This window comes from Pteropus alecto, unplaced genomic scaffold, assembly GCF_000325575.1.
Source record: "Pteropus alecto unplaced genomic scaffold, ASM32557v1 scaffold3, whole genome shotgun sequence".
Lineage (NCBI taxonomy): Eukaryota > Metazoa > Chordata > Mammalia > Chiroptera > Pteropodidae > Pteropus > Pteropus alecto.
In genome coordinates, this window is record NW_006442484.1 from 65179986 (window position 1) to 65197463 (window position 17478).

The 17478-nt window shown below is 31.9% G+C and overlaps 1 protein-coding gene and 1 pseudogene across 6 annotated transcripts in view; one reads left to right on the top strand and one right to left on the bottom strand.

Annotated features, from left to right (window-relative positions):
• The window catches only part of CARF (calcium responsive transcription factor), a 56192-nt gene that overhangs the window by 26281 nt on the left and 12433 nt on the right, over positions 1–17478 (top strand). For all 6 annotated transcript variants that reach the window (XR_003042935.1, XR_003042934.1, XR_003042936.1 and 3 more), the window contains 8 exons: positions 1231–1420; positions 6151–6271; positions 7995–8138; positions 9622–9855; positions 11506–11668; positions 12617–12680; positions 15710–15840; positions 16225–16591. Coding sequence is in view for 3 of the 6 variants with exons in the window: in XM_015596683.2 (XP_015452169.1) it covers positions 1231–1420; positions 6151–6271; positions 7995–8138; positions 9622–9855; positions 11506–11668; positions 12617–12680; positions 15710–15840; positions 16225–16591 (1414 nt within the window). In the remaining 3 variants the exon portion in view is untranslated. The remainder of the gene's footprint in view (positions 1–1230; positions 1421–6150; positions 6272–7994; positions 8139–9621; positions 9856–11505; positions 11669–12616; positions 12681–15709; positions 15841–16224; positions 16592–17478) is intronic.
• LOC112470649 lies at positions 9355–9473 on the bottom strand (annotated as a pseudogene).

The following is a 17478-nucleotide window of genomic DNA, read 5'->3' on the forward strand; positions in this document are numbered from 1 at the left end:
TAGGGAAAATTGTAGATAATGAATTTTTTGGCATTACATCATCTTTTATTATGCCAAAAGTACAGCCACAACAGTATTTTGTTACCTTCCTTCATTAAATGTATTCTTGCAAGGTAAAATATTTAGTCTAATGAGGAGGTACAAGATCCCTGCTCCCACATCTCTACTTTTATTTTCTCTAAGAGAGAAACACACATGGAGTCATTTCTGGGTGTCTATGCATTTCAGTGTAAGAGATCACATTTAACAATTTTCTCTGTTGGTATAGGAAAAGCTTCTGCTCTAGGTGAGGGATACTCACATGGTTGTGCATAAATAATATCAATTTATTTACATGATTTATTTATACCTTGCTTTATTTCGGAAAGAATTTAAGACAGCTTACAAAAATACATAAAATAGCAAGGTGGAAGTTAAAAGTGGAGTGAAAGAATAAAGATTAACAAGAATGGAACCATAAAATAGAAGTTAGAAATGTGTATCTTAATGAACAATATGTATGTCAGTGTGTGTGTGTGTGTGTGTGTGTGTGTGTGTGTGTGTGTGTATACGTAGACATACACACTTGTCTATTATCTAAGCACATTCAAAAAGGGAAACCTAGTTAGTTACTAAATTCTGTGTCCATTTGATAAAAGTAATTATGCTGATTTCTATAAAATAAAAAAAAAACCATTAACTATTTTTGGTACTAAGGTCAGACAGGAATTTCTCTCAAAGAAGGATCTTCATAAAAAGAATCGTTGTAAGGAGCAAATTCTTTGACATTTTTATATGAGATACCATCCCAGTTTTCAGATGTTCAGATAGACACATGGCATCCTATCAAAATCAATTTCAGTAAAGAAGCCCCATAGGGAATCAGTATTTTGTGGCTAGTTTTATGCCTATCTGGTTGGATACAAGAGTAGAATTTTAAATATCTGGACACGATATGTTCTTCAAGCTATCTTCCCTAAATATAATTTCTCTCAAACAAGGTTTTGATAAGATAGTGTGGCAGTGAGTTTGGCATTCTCTAACAAATACCTAGACAATATTTATTTGATGAAGCTGGTTGAATTCAGATCAGACCCACTGGTTGTAATAGACCATTGATCTGAGGGGAGAAACAACATTCTTTTTTGAGAGCTGATGAGTCTTTCATCTTGGACAACTACCTCATTAAATTATTTGTACAATGAAACATATTTGCTAATAATTTTGTTATTTAATTTTTACTACATGCAGAAAATTGGAGATTCATACCGTGGCTACTGTGTAAGTGAGACTGAATTAGAAAGTGTCTTAACATTTCACAAGCAGGAAACACAGAGTGTTTGGGGAACCCGCCAATCTCCTAGCCCAGCCAAGCCAGCTTCACGTTTGATGTGGAAATCCCAGTATGTCCCATATGATGGAATCCCATTTGTCAATGCAGGTACTTTTTAAAAGATTTATTTAAAAGCTCATCAGTAGCCATGATACACTGTGAAAATGTGGTTTTCCTAAGGTGATACATTTTCTTTTTGGTAGATGACAACTAAATGTTAATTGATAAAAACTTATGTTAAACTGAAAAGAAAACTTATAGTAAATATAACCAATTATTTTATGTTGTAAAATTGCATTTTAACATATTAAATCATTCTCTCTTCAGATATTATGCTGGAAATAGAAAATAAAACTATTGAAACTCCAGATAGTCTTAATACAAATTAAACAATAAGCAATTTTATTATTTCAAATATGTATAGATCTTGGTTTTTATTTTTTTCTTCATCCAATACAGGTGTCCTCTCTTGCTCTCTTGATTTGTGTTGTGGGACAAATTTGTGTCCATTTTATATCGCTTATAACTCTGGAGTTATTGTATAGAATTTGTATAAAATCAGGAATTATTATATAGAATTCTAATAGCAAGGTTCTCGATTTTAAGGTTCTCAGGTGTATTATATACACGTGTATTTTCAAACACTGGGCTAGTGTTTACTAAAATGATAGAGTTTCAAAAAATTCCCAGAGATTCACCCTAAGACTAGTCAGAGTACATAAAACCTAAAAACAAGTGATTTATTTCAGGACTATGCGGGTACTGATTCAGCTGGAAGAGTTGCAGCCTCATCCTGAACCTCTGAGAGTAAAGAGAAATACTTAGAGGAAAATAAGATAAATGTAACTCCTTCTGCCCAGGTTTATCAGTATTCTGTAAAAGAAATGAAGCATTTCCCCCATCCCTAGTTTTAATCCCCTTCTTAACTCTTCATAGGCAGCCACTACATGAATTTGGTGTGTATATCTCCAGTCTGTGTTTTTATACTTTACCATACATATTTGTATTTATAATAATGTAGTTTATTATTTTGAATATTTAAAAATATACATAGTGAACTGTAGATATTATGTAAAATTTTCACTCACCCTTATTTTTTGAAATCTATCCATATTGTTACTTATAGATCCTAGTTAATTCAGTTTAATTATTATAACATTCCAGCATATGATCAAACCACAGTTATTTTTCTAACAGTAATTTAGTTTTTTTCCATCTTTTAAATATTACAAAGAATGCAATAGCCAGGCCTTCACAATATATGTTTTTTATAGAAAGGATGTAATTAGTTTTCTGGAGTATGTGTTAAAAGTGGAATTGCTGAGCTGTAAAATATTCCCATTTCATCTTTACAGGATTTACTCAAATTGCTCACTAAAGTGGTTGTACAGATCCAGAATCTCTTCTCTAAATTTTTTTTGGCTAGATATATTTTAGAATTCTGTATTTGGGTACTATAATATGGTAATATTACAAAATACTTATAGGAAGTATTCTATAGTCAATAATACATGATCAAATATAGTAATACTTTACAGATGATCACACTAAGAAGAATAAATTAAGATTGTAAATAGGCTCAGAAAGTTCAGGTCAGGTTTTGCAGCCAACTGAGTTCCCCAAATTTTGTTTTTTGAGCTGTTTAGATAAAGAAATGAATGTAAAAGATTGACGATGTATAGCAATTTTTACTCCTTTCATCAATGTATGGGAATTTCCTTTCCCACATTTACCTTATTCCTTAACCATTGTCAGACTTCCCAAAATCTTTATATTATGGAAGTTTTCATATGTATATCAAAGTAGAGGTAATAATGTATGAAATCCTATGAGTCCACGTATCCATCATCCAGCTTCTACAAGTATCAGCATATGCTCAATCTTGCCTACTATATGCCCCTATCCACTTTCTCATTTCCCACCACTAAGATGATATTATAGCAAATTCCAGCTATCATATTATTTTCATCTATAATTACTAAAGTTTATATCTCTAAAAGGTAAGTACTCTTTAAATACATAATGAGAATCCCATTATCAACTTTAAAAGAATTAACAGTAATTTCTAAATGTCTAATGTTCACATTTCTCCACGTATTTCATAATTCTTTTTCCATAGGTTTGTTCAAATTCACATCCAAACAAATTTCACAGATTACATTTGGTTAATATATCTCTTACATTTCTATTCATCTAGAAATTTCTCTCCTGTTTTTCCCCAGGTAGTTTGTTCTGTAGAGTTTGCCATATTCTGGATTTTGCTGATTCTCTCTCTGTGGTGTAGTTTAACATGTTCTTCTATCTCCTGTATTTCCTGTAAACTTAGATCTAGAGGCTTGACTAAATGAAGATTTAATCTTCATAAAAGTATTTTGCAAGAATACTTCATAGATTCTGTGTACTTCGTTGTTGCAATCTACATACAACATCTTTTTGTGGTGTTAGGATTGATCAGTGGATTCAATTGTTTTAGAATATTGTCAAATTTTTTTATTTTTGCCAATCCGAAGAGTGCGAGGTAGTATTTCACTATTTTAATTTGCATTTCCTCATTTCCTATTGAAGTCGAACATCTCTTTATTTGTTCATTTAATATCCTTTTCTTTTCTTTCTGAATTGTCTATTGATAGCCTCTGCCCATTTTTCTGTGTGGTTGTCACTTTAGTTTTTAAAAAAATTATTTGTAGTTCTTTATATTTTGCATATTTTTGTATGTATTATAAAATACTGTTTCTCAAACTATTATTTTCATTTTACCTTTATTGATGGTGTCTTTTAAATAGAAGTTTTACATTTTAATATCAGCTTTATCAATATTTTCATTTAGGATTGGTATTTTTGGTTTTATGTTTAAAAAGTTTGCTGTACCCTAGATAGAATAGGATATTCAACTTAAAATCTTAAACTGTATAGTTTTCACATCTACTTATTTGCATTATCTTTTGCTATGTAACAAATTGAACCTAACTTGATAGCTGCAAACAACAAACATTTATTATCTCATAGTTTTTGTAGCTCAGAACTCAAAGTGCAGCTTAGCAAGTACTTCTGCCTCATGTTCTCTCAAAAGACTGCAATTAAGGTGTTGGCTGGAACTGCAGTCATCTCATGGCTTGAGCTGGGGTGGAACTACTTCCAAGCCAACTCATGTGGCTGTTGGCAGGCCTTATTCCTTGCTACGTGAGTTATTCCTTGCACAGAGTTGCCTTACAATATGACAGCCGATTTGTCCTAAGGCAGCAATCCAAGCAAGAGCAAGAGAATACCCAAGATGGAAGTCACAGTATTTTTATATAACCTAATATCAAAAATAACATCCTGTCTACATCTAATACAAGGTTAACATCCAGAATATATAAAGAACTCATACAGCTCAACAACAACAAAAACAAACAATCCAGTTAAAAAATAGACAGAAGACCTGAACAGTTATTTCTCTGAAGAGGAAATACAGATGGCCAATAGACATATGAAAAGATGCTCAAGGTCACTAATCATCAGAGAAATGCAAATTAATGTACAATGAGATATCACCTCACACCTCTCAGAAGGGCTATCATCAATAAATCAAAAACAACAAGTGCTGGCAAGGATGTGGAAAAAAGGAACCCTCATACACTGTTGGTGGGATTGCACATTGGTACAGCCACTATGGAAAACAGTCTGGAGATGTCTCAAAAAATTAAAAACGGACATACCTTTTGACCCAGCAATTTCACTTTTGGGTATTTATCCAAAGAAAATCAAAACAATAATTTGTAAAGATCTATGCACTCCAATATTCATGGCAGCACAATTTACAATAGTCAAGACATGAAAGCAACCTAAATACCATCAACAGACGATTGGATAAAGAAGTTATGATTCATATATACAATGGAATGTTACTCATCCATAAAAAAGAAGGATCCTACCATTCACAATGACATGGATGGACCTAGAGGTTATTATGCTTAGCGAAATAAGTCAGACAGAGAAAGATAAATACCATGTGATTTCACTTACATGTGGAATCTAAGGAACAAAAAGAAGAAACTAATCAAAAACAGACTCACAAATATAGAGGACAGTCTGGTGATATCCAGAGTAGAGGGAGGTGATAGGTGGTCATGGGAATGGGGAGCATGGCACAGGGAATGCAGTTAGCATTAATGTAATGGCTAGGTGTAGGTAGAGCCAGAGGAGAGAAAGAGCAATCAGGGAGATTGTTTATAAACTATGTAAATGTCTAACTAATGTACTATATACTTGAAACTAATAATAAAATTTAAAAATCCTGTCAATTTCTGTTATATTCATTAGAAGTAAGTTAATAAGTCTAGCCCATATTCATTAGAAGCAAGTTAACAAGTCTAGCCCAAGTGCTCAAGGGGAGGGAATTATACAAGGACATAAATACTAAGAGGCAGGTATTATTGGGAGCCATGTTAGTGGCTGGTTATCACATTATACTAACAGACCAAATAGAAAAAAGAAAATAAATAAAAAGGAAATAAAAATTTAAATGACATTAAAATTTATTAACAAATATAGTATTTGCTAATTTCTATTTATAAAATGGTAAATTTCATTAAAATCACACATATGTAAATACCAGTTGACATTAAGTAAATGTGCTATTGGCTAATTTCCTTACCATACTATGATACATTTGGTAAATATTACAATAAACTTGAATTTGTTTGTACATCCTTAGTAAGACTTATTGATGTTTTCTGAAAGTTGCATAATCGAAAGTACACATTTTGACATTGCCACCACCAAGTTATTTTTAATCTGGACAGATTCAGAACAGATGGATACTTGAATTAATATCAATAGTTGATTTTGGCCCACAGGTAGTAGAGCGGTGGTAATGGAGTGTCAATATGGGCCACGGAGGAAAGGTTTCCAGTTAAAAAAGATCAGTGAACAGGAAAGCAGGTCTTCTCAGCTCTACAAAGCTACTTGTCCAGCCCGGTAAGCTTTATTTTCTTTTATTTCTTTCTTATTAAGTACTTATTTTTAATAGCTAATATGCACACTTTTGTTAAGTTTAAACAGTGCCAAAAAATAATACAGTGAAATCTTAAGTTTCCTCTTACCCCAGCTCCCTATGTCCCTGTTTAAGGCAACAACTCTTACCAGTTTCTTGAGTAACCTTCCAAAGATATTGTGTGTGTGTGTGTCTGTGTGCGCGCGCGCACATGTGTGTATACATACATTCTGCTTTCCCCTCATAAATGCTGAAGATATCAGTAAAGCTTACTAACATTTTCTTTCCTTAAGTAGTAGTGTACCTTCTTTCCTGATACGGATTCACATTGATTCATTTCCATTATAAGTGCCTATCGTGGTTATTAACTGCACTGCTATTATGCTTCATACTAGTGTGAATGTAATGACATATACTACTCTACACTTTGCTTTTTTTCATTCCTGGTATATCTCAAAGCTGGTTGCATATTTGTATGTAAAAGCACTGGTTCTTTCTTTCTTCTTCTTCTTTTTTTTTAATTTACTTATTTATAAAATTGAGATATAATTAATTTCATATACATTAATTTCATGATTCTTTCCTTTTAATAGCCATATACTATTCCATTTATGGATGGTTATTTACTTAATTAGTCCTCTAATAATGGACATATAGGCTCTGAAAAGTATTCTTTATTATTATTTATAAAGCTTCAGTTAATAACACTGTACCTGTTTGCATACTTGTGCAGGTATATTAGTAGGATAAATTCCTTGAAATGAAATTGCTAGGGCAGAGGTTATATTCTTTTTAAATGTTGACAGATATTGCAAAGTTGCTTTTTAGAGAGATTTTACTAGTTCATACCAGCAATGTATAAAAAAACCAACATAGTAAGTTTTACATAGGACTACAGAATAGTTATTGTTCTGGGAGAATGAAAACTGAACCAATAAAATATTTTTATAATATCTTTTACTAATATTCTTTTTTGAGACATTGAAAGTGTTTTATATTATATATTATAAGATAAAATAAAATTTAAAAAGATAACATGTAAAGGTTGGATTTAGTTGATCTTTGAAACATTTTATTTTAGCATCACATCTTACATCACAAACCTCAGCATCTCAAGAAGTTTTTAAAGCCAGTTCAGATTCTTGTTTAATCTGACAAGGTGAAGTTTAGGCAATATTTAAACCTGACCATGAAACAAAACTTTCAGCCACTTTTTACACATAGTAATAAATCTAAAACTTTACATATAATTTGGGAGAAAATCTCTATGTGAAGAAATAATTTTATTCTCTATCATTTTATAAGTACTTTTTTGAGTATCTGCTCTGGACCCAGGCACTACATTGGGTGTCATGGAAGGAGGGAAGCTAAAAGAGCTGTAAGATTTTACTCAATCATGGGGAACTTAATGTATTGATGGAGTAGACCAGTAAATAAAAAACTATTGGAGAACATAATATTATAGTATGTGGTATACTATATGCTATAAATATTTAGATATTTTTACTAAAGTCTTGTTTATTGTTCATTTGCTAAGTAATATGCACTGAGAATATGGCATATCTTTCACATAATCTTCTGAATGCTTTCTAGATTAATTGAATTCCTCTAAACTTTAATGCTTCAAGTAAACTTCTGGTTGATAAATTAGGTTTTCTTGAGATTACGATATAATGATACAGATTCTTTTTTTTCCCTTATAAAAAGGATTTACATTAAAAAGGTACAAAAGTTTCCTGAATACAGAGTTCCTACAGACCCCAAAATTGATAGGAAAATAATTCGAATGGAGCAAGAGAAAGCCTTTAACATGCTAAAGAAGAACTTGGTAGATGCTGGTGGTATTCTTAGGTATGACATTTATATAGTTCTTTTGTTTTACAAATTAATTAGCTCCAGTTGCAAGAATTCCTTCTGTAAGAAAAATTATGTTTTCTAATTATTTCATTAAGAAGTAATTTTTATATGGTAGATGTCTCACTTGTAGTTCCCCAGGTATTAAAATGACTTGCTGCTGTATGAGCCATTGAGTTTATCTGCCAGATAGCATGGATAAATCACAAAGCATTCTGTATACCATATAGAAGTTTTTTCCCAAAATGAAAAATACATATTTAGGAAAATATTTTACTATGTATTTAACAGTTTTTTCAGATACTTGCTAGGAGCTGAATTTGCCGTCACTTGTATATTTTTAAACCCATCTTTGAAAACTTATGGCAGCCAGAAATGAATTCTAAGCCCTACATAAAATTCCCTTCCATACCTTTTATAACATCTTAAATAAGAAATAATAGCTTTCTTTTTTGTTTTCTTTTATGTGTCAGTCTAGTTGAAGAATTCGCAATTATATAATAAGGTTAATAGTATGGAATATAGTTTCTTTGTGATCTTCAAAAAAACTTTTAGATATATGAAAAATGAATAGTCAGTAATTAGATCCTTCTGTTCAGGATTGCATTTTAAGTAGGCTCCATTTCCTGCAATATCAGTCATTGACGCATTTTGTACAAAAACATCAATTAAAACAATATCCTACCAGATCGGTTCATTTTCTTATCATCTGTTTTTTACACTCCACTACTCTACGAGAGACCTGCATTCACATTTTCGTTGTCTTGCTCAATGAGACTACAGGAGCTGGAGCACTGTAGAGGCAGTATGTTGAGCTCCTGTCAGAGAAGAGTCCCTTGCATAGCTCAATCTTGACAGACTCTGAATTATATCTACTTTTTGGTTCAAAGAATAATAGATGCAACACAGAAGTTGTAATCTGGGGACAAAATGGTAGAAGAATGGGAAAATACAAATTCAAAAGATGATGATGTAAAAGTTTCATTATTTTGAGGTAAAATTTACTTACTATGAAATTTAAAATACTATTTTCATATATACTTCAATTTTGTACCCTCCTTAACTTTAGGGCCATAGTAAGAGTCTGTAAAAGTTTATAAAGATTTTTATTTACTTGGGTTTAAAACTAAGAAGAGTTAATCAGAGAACATTTTAAATTTTATTTGTTTATTTTATTTATTTTTAACTCATTTATAATTTTCTTTTTTTTTAACGCCTACAGCACCTGGTCTTCCTAGGTGGTCTCCCATCCAAATACTAACTAGGCCTGACCCTGCTTAGCTTCTGAGATCAGATGAGACTGGGCATGTTCAGGGCGGCATGGCTGTAGACTATTTATAACATTTTTATTTATATTTATTTAATATGATATAGTCATATATAATTTTTCTTAAAAGATTATTCTTTCTCTTGATGAATATTAACATAAGTAATTATGACCTTGCCTAGTAATGTAATTTTAAATATTTTCTTTTGTCAGGTGGTATGTACAGTTACCTACACAACAAGCTCATCAGTATCACGAATTAGAGACCCCCTCCCTCCCTTTATCACCTTCCCCTTTTCCTGTGTCCTCCCTAGAAGAAGAGGAGACTGCAATTAGAGATGAGAATTGTACATTACCCTCACGTCTACATCCTCAAGTAGCACATAAGATTCAAGAATTAGTATCACAGGGAATAGAACAAGTGTATGCAGTAAGGAAACAGCTAAGGTACAGTAGAAAAATTTTTTGTTTTTAATTTTTGTTTGTTGGTTTAAATAATACACTTAACATTGTAGACATTTTCTAGGATATATGCCATCAGAGTAGATAAGGAATATAGTTTATTAATTTATTAAAATAAGCTTATTTACGGACTGATCATGTTCTAGCAGAGGCTTGGCAAGCCATGAGAATGATTTGAATTACTCATTTGAGATATTCCTTATTCAAATTTGGCAAATTGGACTATTTCTAAATGATATATGAATTTAATTATATTCATATAACATTTAAAAATCCTTTGTAGAACCAAAGATTTTTAAACCTAGGCCAAGGTATTTATTTTAAGCTTATTTCAGATGGAATTAAATTTTATTACTGCAAAAGAACATAGATAGTTCTTTGTCTAATTAAATTTTGTATGTAGTACTCTGGTCTAATTTTACTGATGCTTAGGATATAACAATTTATTATTATTATCATGTGGTACTTACCATGTTTGTGCCAGCTATTGTGCTAAGCACTTTATATGCATGATCTCATTTATTCTTATGACTCTGTGAAGTTGGTATATTTATCCCCTTTCTGCAGATTAGAACATAGAGACTCAGAGTGGTTAAATAACTGGCTTAAGAGGTAGAGGCAGTATGAAATATAGGTCTAACTCTATAGCATGTGCTTTTTGCCATGATTTCTGGCACTTAACCTTATTCATGCTGGTTATTGTATAATCTGATCTGAACAACACAATGAGTATTTCCTAAGATTATTTCTTATAATTAAGAAATAATTATAAGAATACATTACTTTTTTATTTAGTAGCTTTCTTAGACATTTTGTATTTATTTCTGTTGAGGCAGTGTTAGAAAAGACAAAATTTGATAAAACCATCCACTATTTACTAAACCTGAATTTTAAGAACAGAGGTATAAGACAGCTCTGTGATATAGTCTACCGAATGTAATGCACAAAGCACATGTATATTGAACTTTATCATTTCTTTTATGTATCTCTTTTTATACAATTATGTGGTAATGCCACCTTCTATTCTTCTCTTTTGTCTACTTGTAAAATGCTAGCAGATCATATTTCATATGATATTTATTAATGTCTTTTGGAAGCAATATGATATTAATGCCTTTTGGAAGCAATATGATATTTATTAATGCCTTTTAGAAGCATTATAATATTTATGCACATAACCTGGGTGTAGGTGTAAGCTCTCTTACTTACTAGGTGGGTGTATAATTTGGGGCAAATTATTTAACTTCTGCAGCCCTCAGTTTCCCTATCTCTAAAGTGGGAATGCTAATTGTACCTACCTCATAGGATTATAGTACGTATTAAAGGAGATACTTGATGTGAAGTGTTCAGTACAGAACCTAAAATAATAAGCATTCAAAAATATACTTGAATTGAAAATAGCGATTTCTTTAAATTCATAAAAATGTCAAAGCTTATTCTAAGATATACAGGTGTTTAACCAATGTAAATATTCCATTTCTTTAATTTGCATAGATTCTATGATTTATTGTGTGGAAAAATGTAAATTACTTATAAAGTTTTAAACCATGCTTTACGGAAGTTTATGCTAAAAGAGAACCTTTCACTTATTTGATTAAAGACTTTATGTTTTACTCCATTTTATATGCTCCACAGAAAATTTGTGGAAAGGGAACTCTTCAAACCTGATGAAGTACCTGAAAGACATAATTTATCTTTTTTTCCAACTGTGAATGATATAAAAAATCACATCCATGAAGTACAGAAATCCTTGAGAAATGGAGATAATGTATATAACTCAGAGATTATTCCAGCAACGGTATAACTATAATTCCTTGCTTTGTTACAGAATCTTTCTCAACTTCTATTCTATTTGGCCTACTAGGAATGATTGTTATTAGGCCATAACTGTGATAGAATTAAAATAGTGGTATCTTTTTCTTAAAATGTAAACACTATGAACTCTCAGGAGGTGATTGGACTAAATTTTTTTGTCACTCTCAAGAAAAATCAATTTTTTTTCCAACTGTGATGATAATAACAGTAGTAATATATATATTTTAAAATCAACAATTTTATCTCTGTAAAAAGTATATCTTATTCATTTAACTGTCATTTATTAAGTCACAGGCTGTGTATATCACCCTCTCTTTTTAAATATATGGATAAATGTAAATAACTAGCTAAGACTTGAACACACAAAGTGATGATGTCAGTTCTATATGTCATCTATGGATATCAGTGTTAACTCATACTGTACTTTCTCCCTTAATATTGGTCATTTCTATAAAAATTTTTCCTACTCTGAAGAGATTAATATAATTACCCAGAAACTACTAATTGTAATGCCGGCAGCAATTATGTTATCAAAATCTCAGTAGCAATATTCTTTGTTCTCCAGATTTTTACTCTCCAAATTCAGTAACTGAATAGATTTAGATTTTTTAAAAAGCTAGAGCTTCAATTTTTTGCTATCCAGAACTCTTAATTATTCATTATCCAGAGTTCAGGAACAAAAACTGATTGGGTTAGCACTGGTCCTACATTGCTTACCAAATTCTTGCTATCTGACCTTGGGAAGCTAATGCATTTGGATAGTGAAGTGTACTTGTGTTTTTAGAATATGAACAAGTGAAGAGAGTAATTACAGAATAAAGCACAATTATACTATGAGTGAATAAAATATGACAGTTGTATTGATATTTTACAATAGCTTTTCAGTATAAATGCTTTATTATTTTCACTGAAATAAATGTTCCCTTTTAAGCTTCAATGGACTACAGATAGTGGGAATATTCTCAGAGAGACTGTGACAGTTACATTTGCAGAAGGTAGGTTATCTTAAATACCTTTAAAATATAAAATCAAACAATGTTAAGACTAGGAGACATTTAAGATATTATCTAATCAAATTTTATGGATAAAGAAACCATGGCCCAAAGAGGCAAGAGCAACTATGTTAAGATTTATCAAAATAATCCCTGTTATTTAAATTTCCTCCTATAATCAGCTTTTATGCTTCTTTATGATTGAAATTTTGAGTCTGATAACTATAGCACAGTATACTATAAAGTTAGGCTAATTCCAGGAAACTATTGTCCCTTTTGTATGGTTTGCACATTCTCATATGTTCTTACTCCTATGTTCTCTCAATAGTCCAAGCTTATTTCAGCCCTTTTTTTCTCCATTCTGGAAATGTCTTTTCTCCTCTTCTGCATGGCAAACTCACTATTCAAATAGCAATCTCTTGGCTTTAAGTGCTCTCAACTCCACCTCCTACATAAAGTTAGATATTCATTCTTGTATTTAATATGGTATCCTTTTGTTTATCACATCTGTGTCTTTCATTATGAGTTGAGCTACTCAAGGGCAAGGATTATATTTTATTCAAATTAATATATCTAGTTCATAGCATAATGCCTGCTAAAAAGTTAACACCTAAATAAATGCTTTAGAATAAATTTGTGAATAACTATATATAGTACAATTATTTCTTTATTCTCCTACTTATTAACCTTTGAGTCACTTTGCCTACATAATAACTTTTAAATTCTTTAGCATTATTCATTTGTTCAGCACATATTTTACTCACTGTAAGAAATGCTGGGCATAAAAAAACAACAAGTTTCTTCATTGAATTTAAAGTTGAGCAAGAGCAAAAGACACTAAACAAATGTGTTCTAATTAATTACTATTATGAAAAGTACCATGAGAGAGTTTTGCAAAATTGTGTGGGAATAGTGATAGAGACATATAACTTAGTCCAGGCAGTAGGGAAGTGATGCTTGAGAAAGTGGTATTTAAACTAAAAAAAATGAAGAATGAATAAGAATTTGCCAATTAAAGAAATAGCATGTTCAAAGGCTGAGCAAGAAAGAGCTTGTCATGTTCAAGGAACTTAAGAAAGTTAGTGTAGTTTTAAGCATAGGTAATGCTTGGAGATAAAACTGGATAAGCAAAACAGGTTTAGGAGGCCCTTTTAGTGATCCATTTGAAAGGTGTTAGTGGTTTAGACTACTGTTGGTAGCATTTATATTACAATTGGACAGATTTAGGAGTTACTTAAAAAAGAACTCAAAGGCCTTGGTTATCCATTGAAGGTATGGGAGGTAAAAGCATGGGAATGATATAGGGTGACTCCTGAGTTTCTTCCATGAGCAACAGACTGATAGTGGCATCTACTGAGCTCAGCAGCACTGGCATAAGGATAGGGTATTGATGGCTTCAGGGGAGAGAAAAAAATCATGGGATCAGATTTGGAAAGCCTGTGTATCAGAGCCCTTTCAATAGAATGGATTGGGAAGAAGCCATACTGGGGCTGTTGAAGAGTGAATAGGAGATGAATGAAGAAGTAGGGACAGTGTGGACCACTTTTTCAAGAATTTTGCTATGAAGGGAGTGTGGGGTTGAGGGAAGCTCAGGAGTGATCTGAAGAGATAGATGAAGATGAAGGTACTAATAGCTTTGGTGATGAGAGGTTGAGGAAATTTCTGATATTTTTCTCTTCTCCTTAAGTAAGAGTGCTAAGAATGAGAGAAGATCTCAGAAAGGGTGGCCAAGATTTTAGGAAAATAGAGATTAGGTATCATCCCTAATATAAAGTGAGAGAATCTTAATAAGGTCAGACATAGGTGAAGGTCCTGTTGAGGTTGATGATCATGAATTGGTATTAGTAGTAGCAGTGAGTTTCTTTTTCAGTGGCATTTGGCTTCACATGTATAAGCAGTGGAAGCTATTTTCATTCAGAGTTAGGATTTTACCAGGCAGGTATGACCAAAGGACAGAGAGGCAAGGAAGGTAAAGATATTTGCAAGAGTGACGAAAATTATAAATACAGGATGCTAAGCTGGATGGAGAGAGAATTTTATTAAGAAAGAAGCTTGATGGACCTGAAGAAAACTAAGGAATCAGTTGATTTAAGGTTCACATGCGGGTAAAGAACAATTGAGTGTGGAATACCTGAGCAAAATCTGTGAAAGAATAAGAGGTTGTAATCAGAGAATGGATGTTTGAATTCGAGACTGTAGATATAGAATATAGAATAGTCCAGGGAGTGTGATCATAATAGTGGGTGACTACAGCAAAGTGAAGTAGAAGGACAATTAGAAATGAAGAAGCCAAGAAGAGTGATGTTTAATCCTCTCAGCAGTTCTTTGAGGAAGATTCTCTTATTATCCTCATTTCACAGATGAGGAAATTGAATTTTAGAAACAGCATTAAATAGCATGTGGAAGGTTACAGAGAAAAGCCAGTTGTCAATAATTGGTTTTTGGTTGTCTTAAAGAGATGAATATATTTGGGTTAACATAAAAATTACACGAGAAGGAAGCAAATTCCCTAAAGATAATTTGCTTTAAAAATTGAGATATTAAGAAAACAGATATTTTTATTCTTACTCATTTATTCCCACATGAGTTATTGAAAGAAATTTAATACTATTATTATGAGGACCCACTTTATACCAGGCATTGTCCTAGGTACTAGAGCTACCAAAGATGATAGAGAAATTTAGATGTAATCCATTATCATTGCATGGAAAATGGACTCAATTAGAGATACAGATGTAGAGAGACACTTTCAAGGAAAAAAATGCCATTTCCTACATTCCATATTAGATATATTGCATTAAAATTAATGGCGGTTGAATCTAGGAACTTATATATTTTTAAAGTTCCCTTAGTGATTCTGATTATCTACCACATTCTGGAAATAGTGGACTAGATAACTTCTTAAAGACCTTTTTAAACTTTTGACCTTATTTCCTATTCCAATTCTGATAGTAAGGGTTGTAATATAGTGTAGTATCCTAGAAGCCATAAATATTATTTTGTTTTAATAGTTTATTTTTTATATGATTTAGGAAATTCAGCAGGGGAATCAACTACCACCAGAATGGAAACAAATCAGACAAGGGGTTCTTTGTCTCCAGAACCAGCCCACTTGCTCTCCTCACTTTCCTCGTTTCAGCCAAAAATATTCACACAACTACAGGTAGATATTCAGTAAAATAGCCAAATTTGAGGCCCTATTCTTTCTTCTTCAGTCTCTCTTCTTCTTTTATTAGGGATTTTATGGAATTGTTATAGAATTTTAATAATGATCAAAGATATTTTAATTATTAATTCCTAACTTGTATCTTGATTTAAGATGATAAGTTAAATAATATGTTGAAAAAGTTTGAGTTGACTATGCATGCAATAAAAATTAGTTGTACTACTTTTCCTTTGGTTCTTGTTTCTGTCTTCAATATTTGTTAGCAACTATACTCTTACGTAAATTTCATTCCAATTTTATGTCAAAAGAATAACATATCCTATAAGAAAATTGTATATAGTAAATTCAAACATTTTGATGTAAATCTTTTTGATTTAAAAGGGTTTGCAGTTGCAACCAAGATTCACTTCTGATGGATCACCGGCTCTGATACCAGTAAATAACCACCCCTCCTCCAGTCCTTCAAGACTTCTGGATTCAGTAGGAAGTGCTGTAATGAATAATAATTCTCTACTGCTTGGTCAAAGTCATAGCCTTCAAACAGATACATGCCTAACCCAAAACAATAGTGTCGCCTCTACCATGGGTAACCTTCCGGAACCAGATCAAACTCTGGTTGCAATGGATCAGCTGGTGGAAGTTGGAGATGTTGAGGATACAGAGAACCTGGAAGGAAATGTTCATCGGATTCTACTGGGCAATGTGCACACCATTCCAATACAGATTATAGGCAACAACCCAGCTCTTAGTAAGTTAAAATCAATTTATGATTTTATTTTTTTTATTCCTTATGGACTATTATCACTGTTGCACTACAGAAAAAAAACTGTCATTTCTATTCAGTGAGTTTGTAACATAAATAAATCAAGTAAAATTACGAGGAAAAGGAAAAAAATTCATGAGTGTAAGTTTTAATAACTTAAACTTCAAAATTTTTTCTCTACTGAAATTATTCATTCTCTAATTACCTAGTGTTACATGAAAAAACTGTGGTGATATGAGATCACGAAGGTCATTTTAATTGTGTGAAAACATTAGAGAAATTTTAAAGGGAAAATTACTGTAAAAGTTAATATGGAAAAATTGATACACAGAAAAATGGAATGAAGTGGGCAGATATAAAGGTAAAGAGAAAGATTTCGAGTTATAGGCTTAAATATTGAGCTCTATGGAAATTGAAAAGGAACTAGTAAAACTTGGAGGCTTGGGTTTCATCCATGACCTTGATACCTTCACTTTGTAACAAACCTGGTCAACATAGTAATAAACTCATTAACTCCTACTTGACTTATGAAAGATTTGCCCACAAATCTTTCTGGATTAAGCACTTTTGTGGGGAGACTTATATTTTTGCTTTGAAGAGCAAAAATCTTCATAGAAATTTTCCTTAGAACATATATTTTCTCTCCATTCTTCATCATCATTCTTTGGATAAAGAAAAGTGTGAGATAGTTCCTTCCAGAAAAGAATTATTGCCTTTTAAATTTGTTGGAAGTAATACTTTTAAGAAAATTTATCCAGAGTGCTGTGGCAGTTGTCACTATTGAGGAACTTTAATAGAAGAGAGAGAAAAGGAATATACATGAATTAATCCTCACAACTCCATGAAATAGTTGATGGTGTCCCATCCTGTAT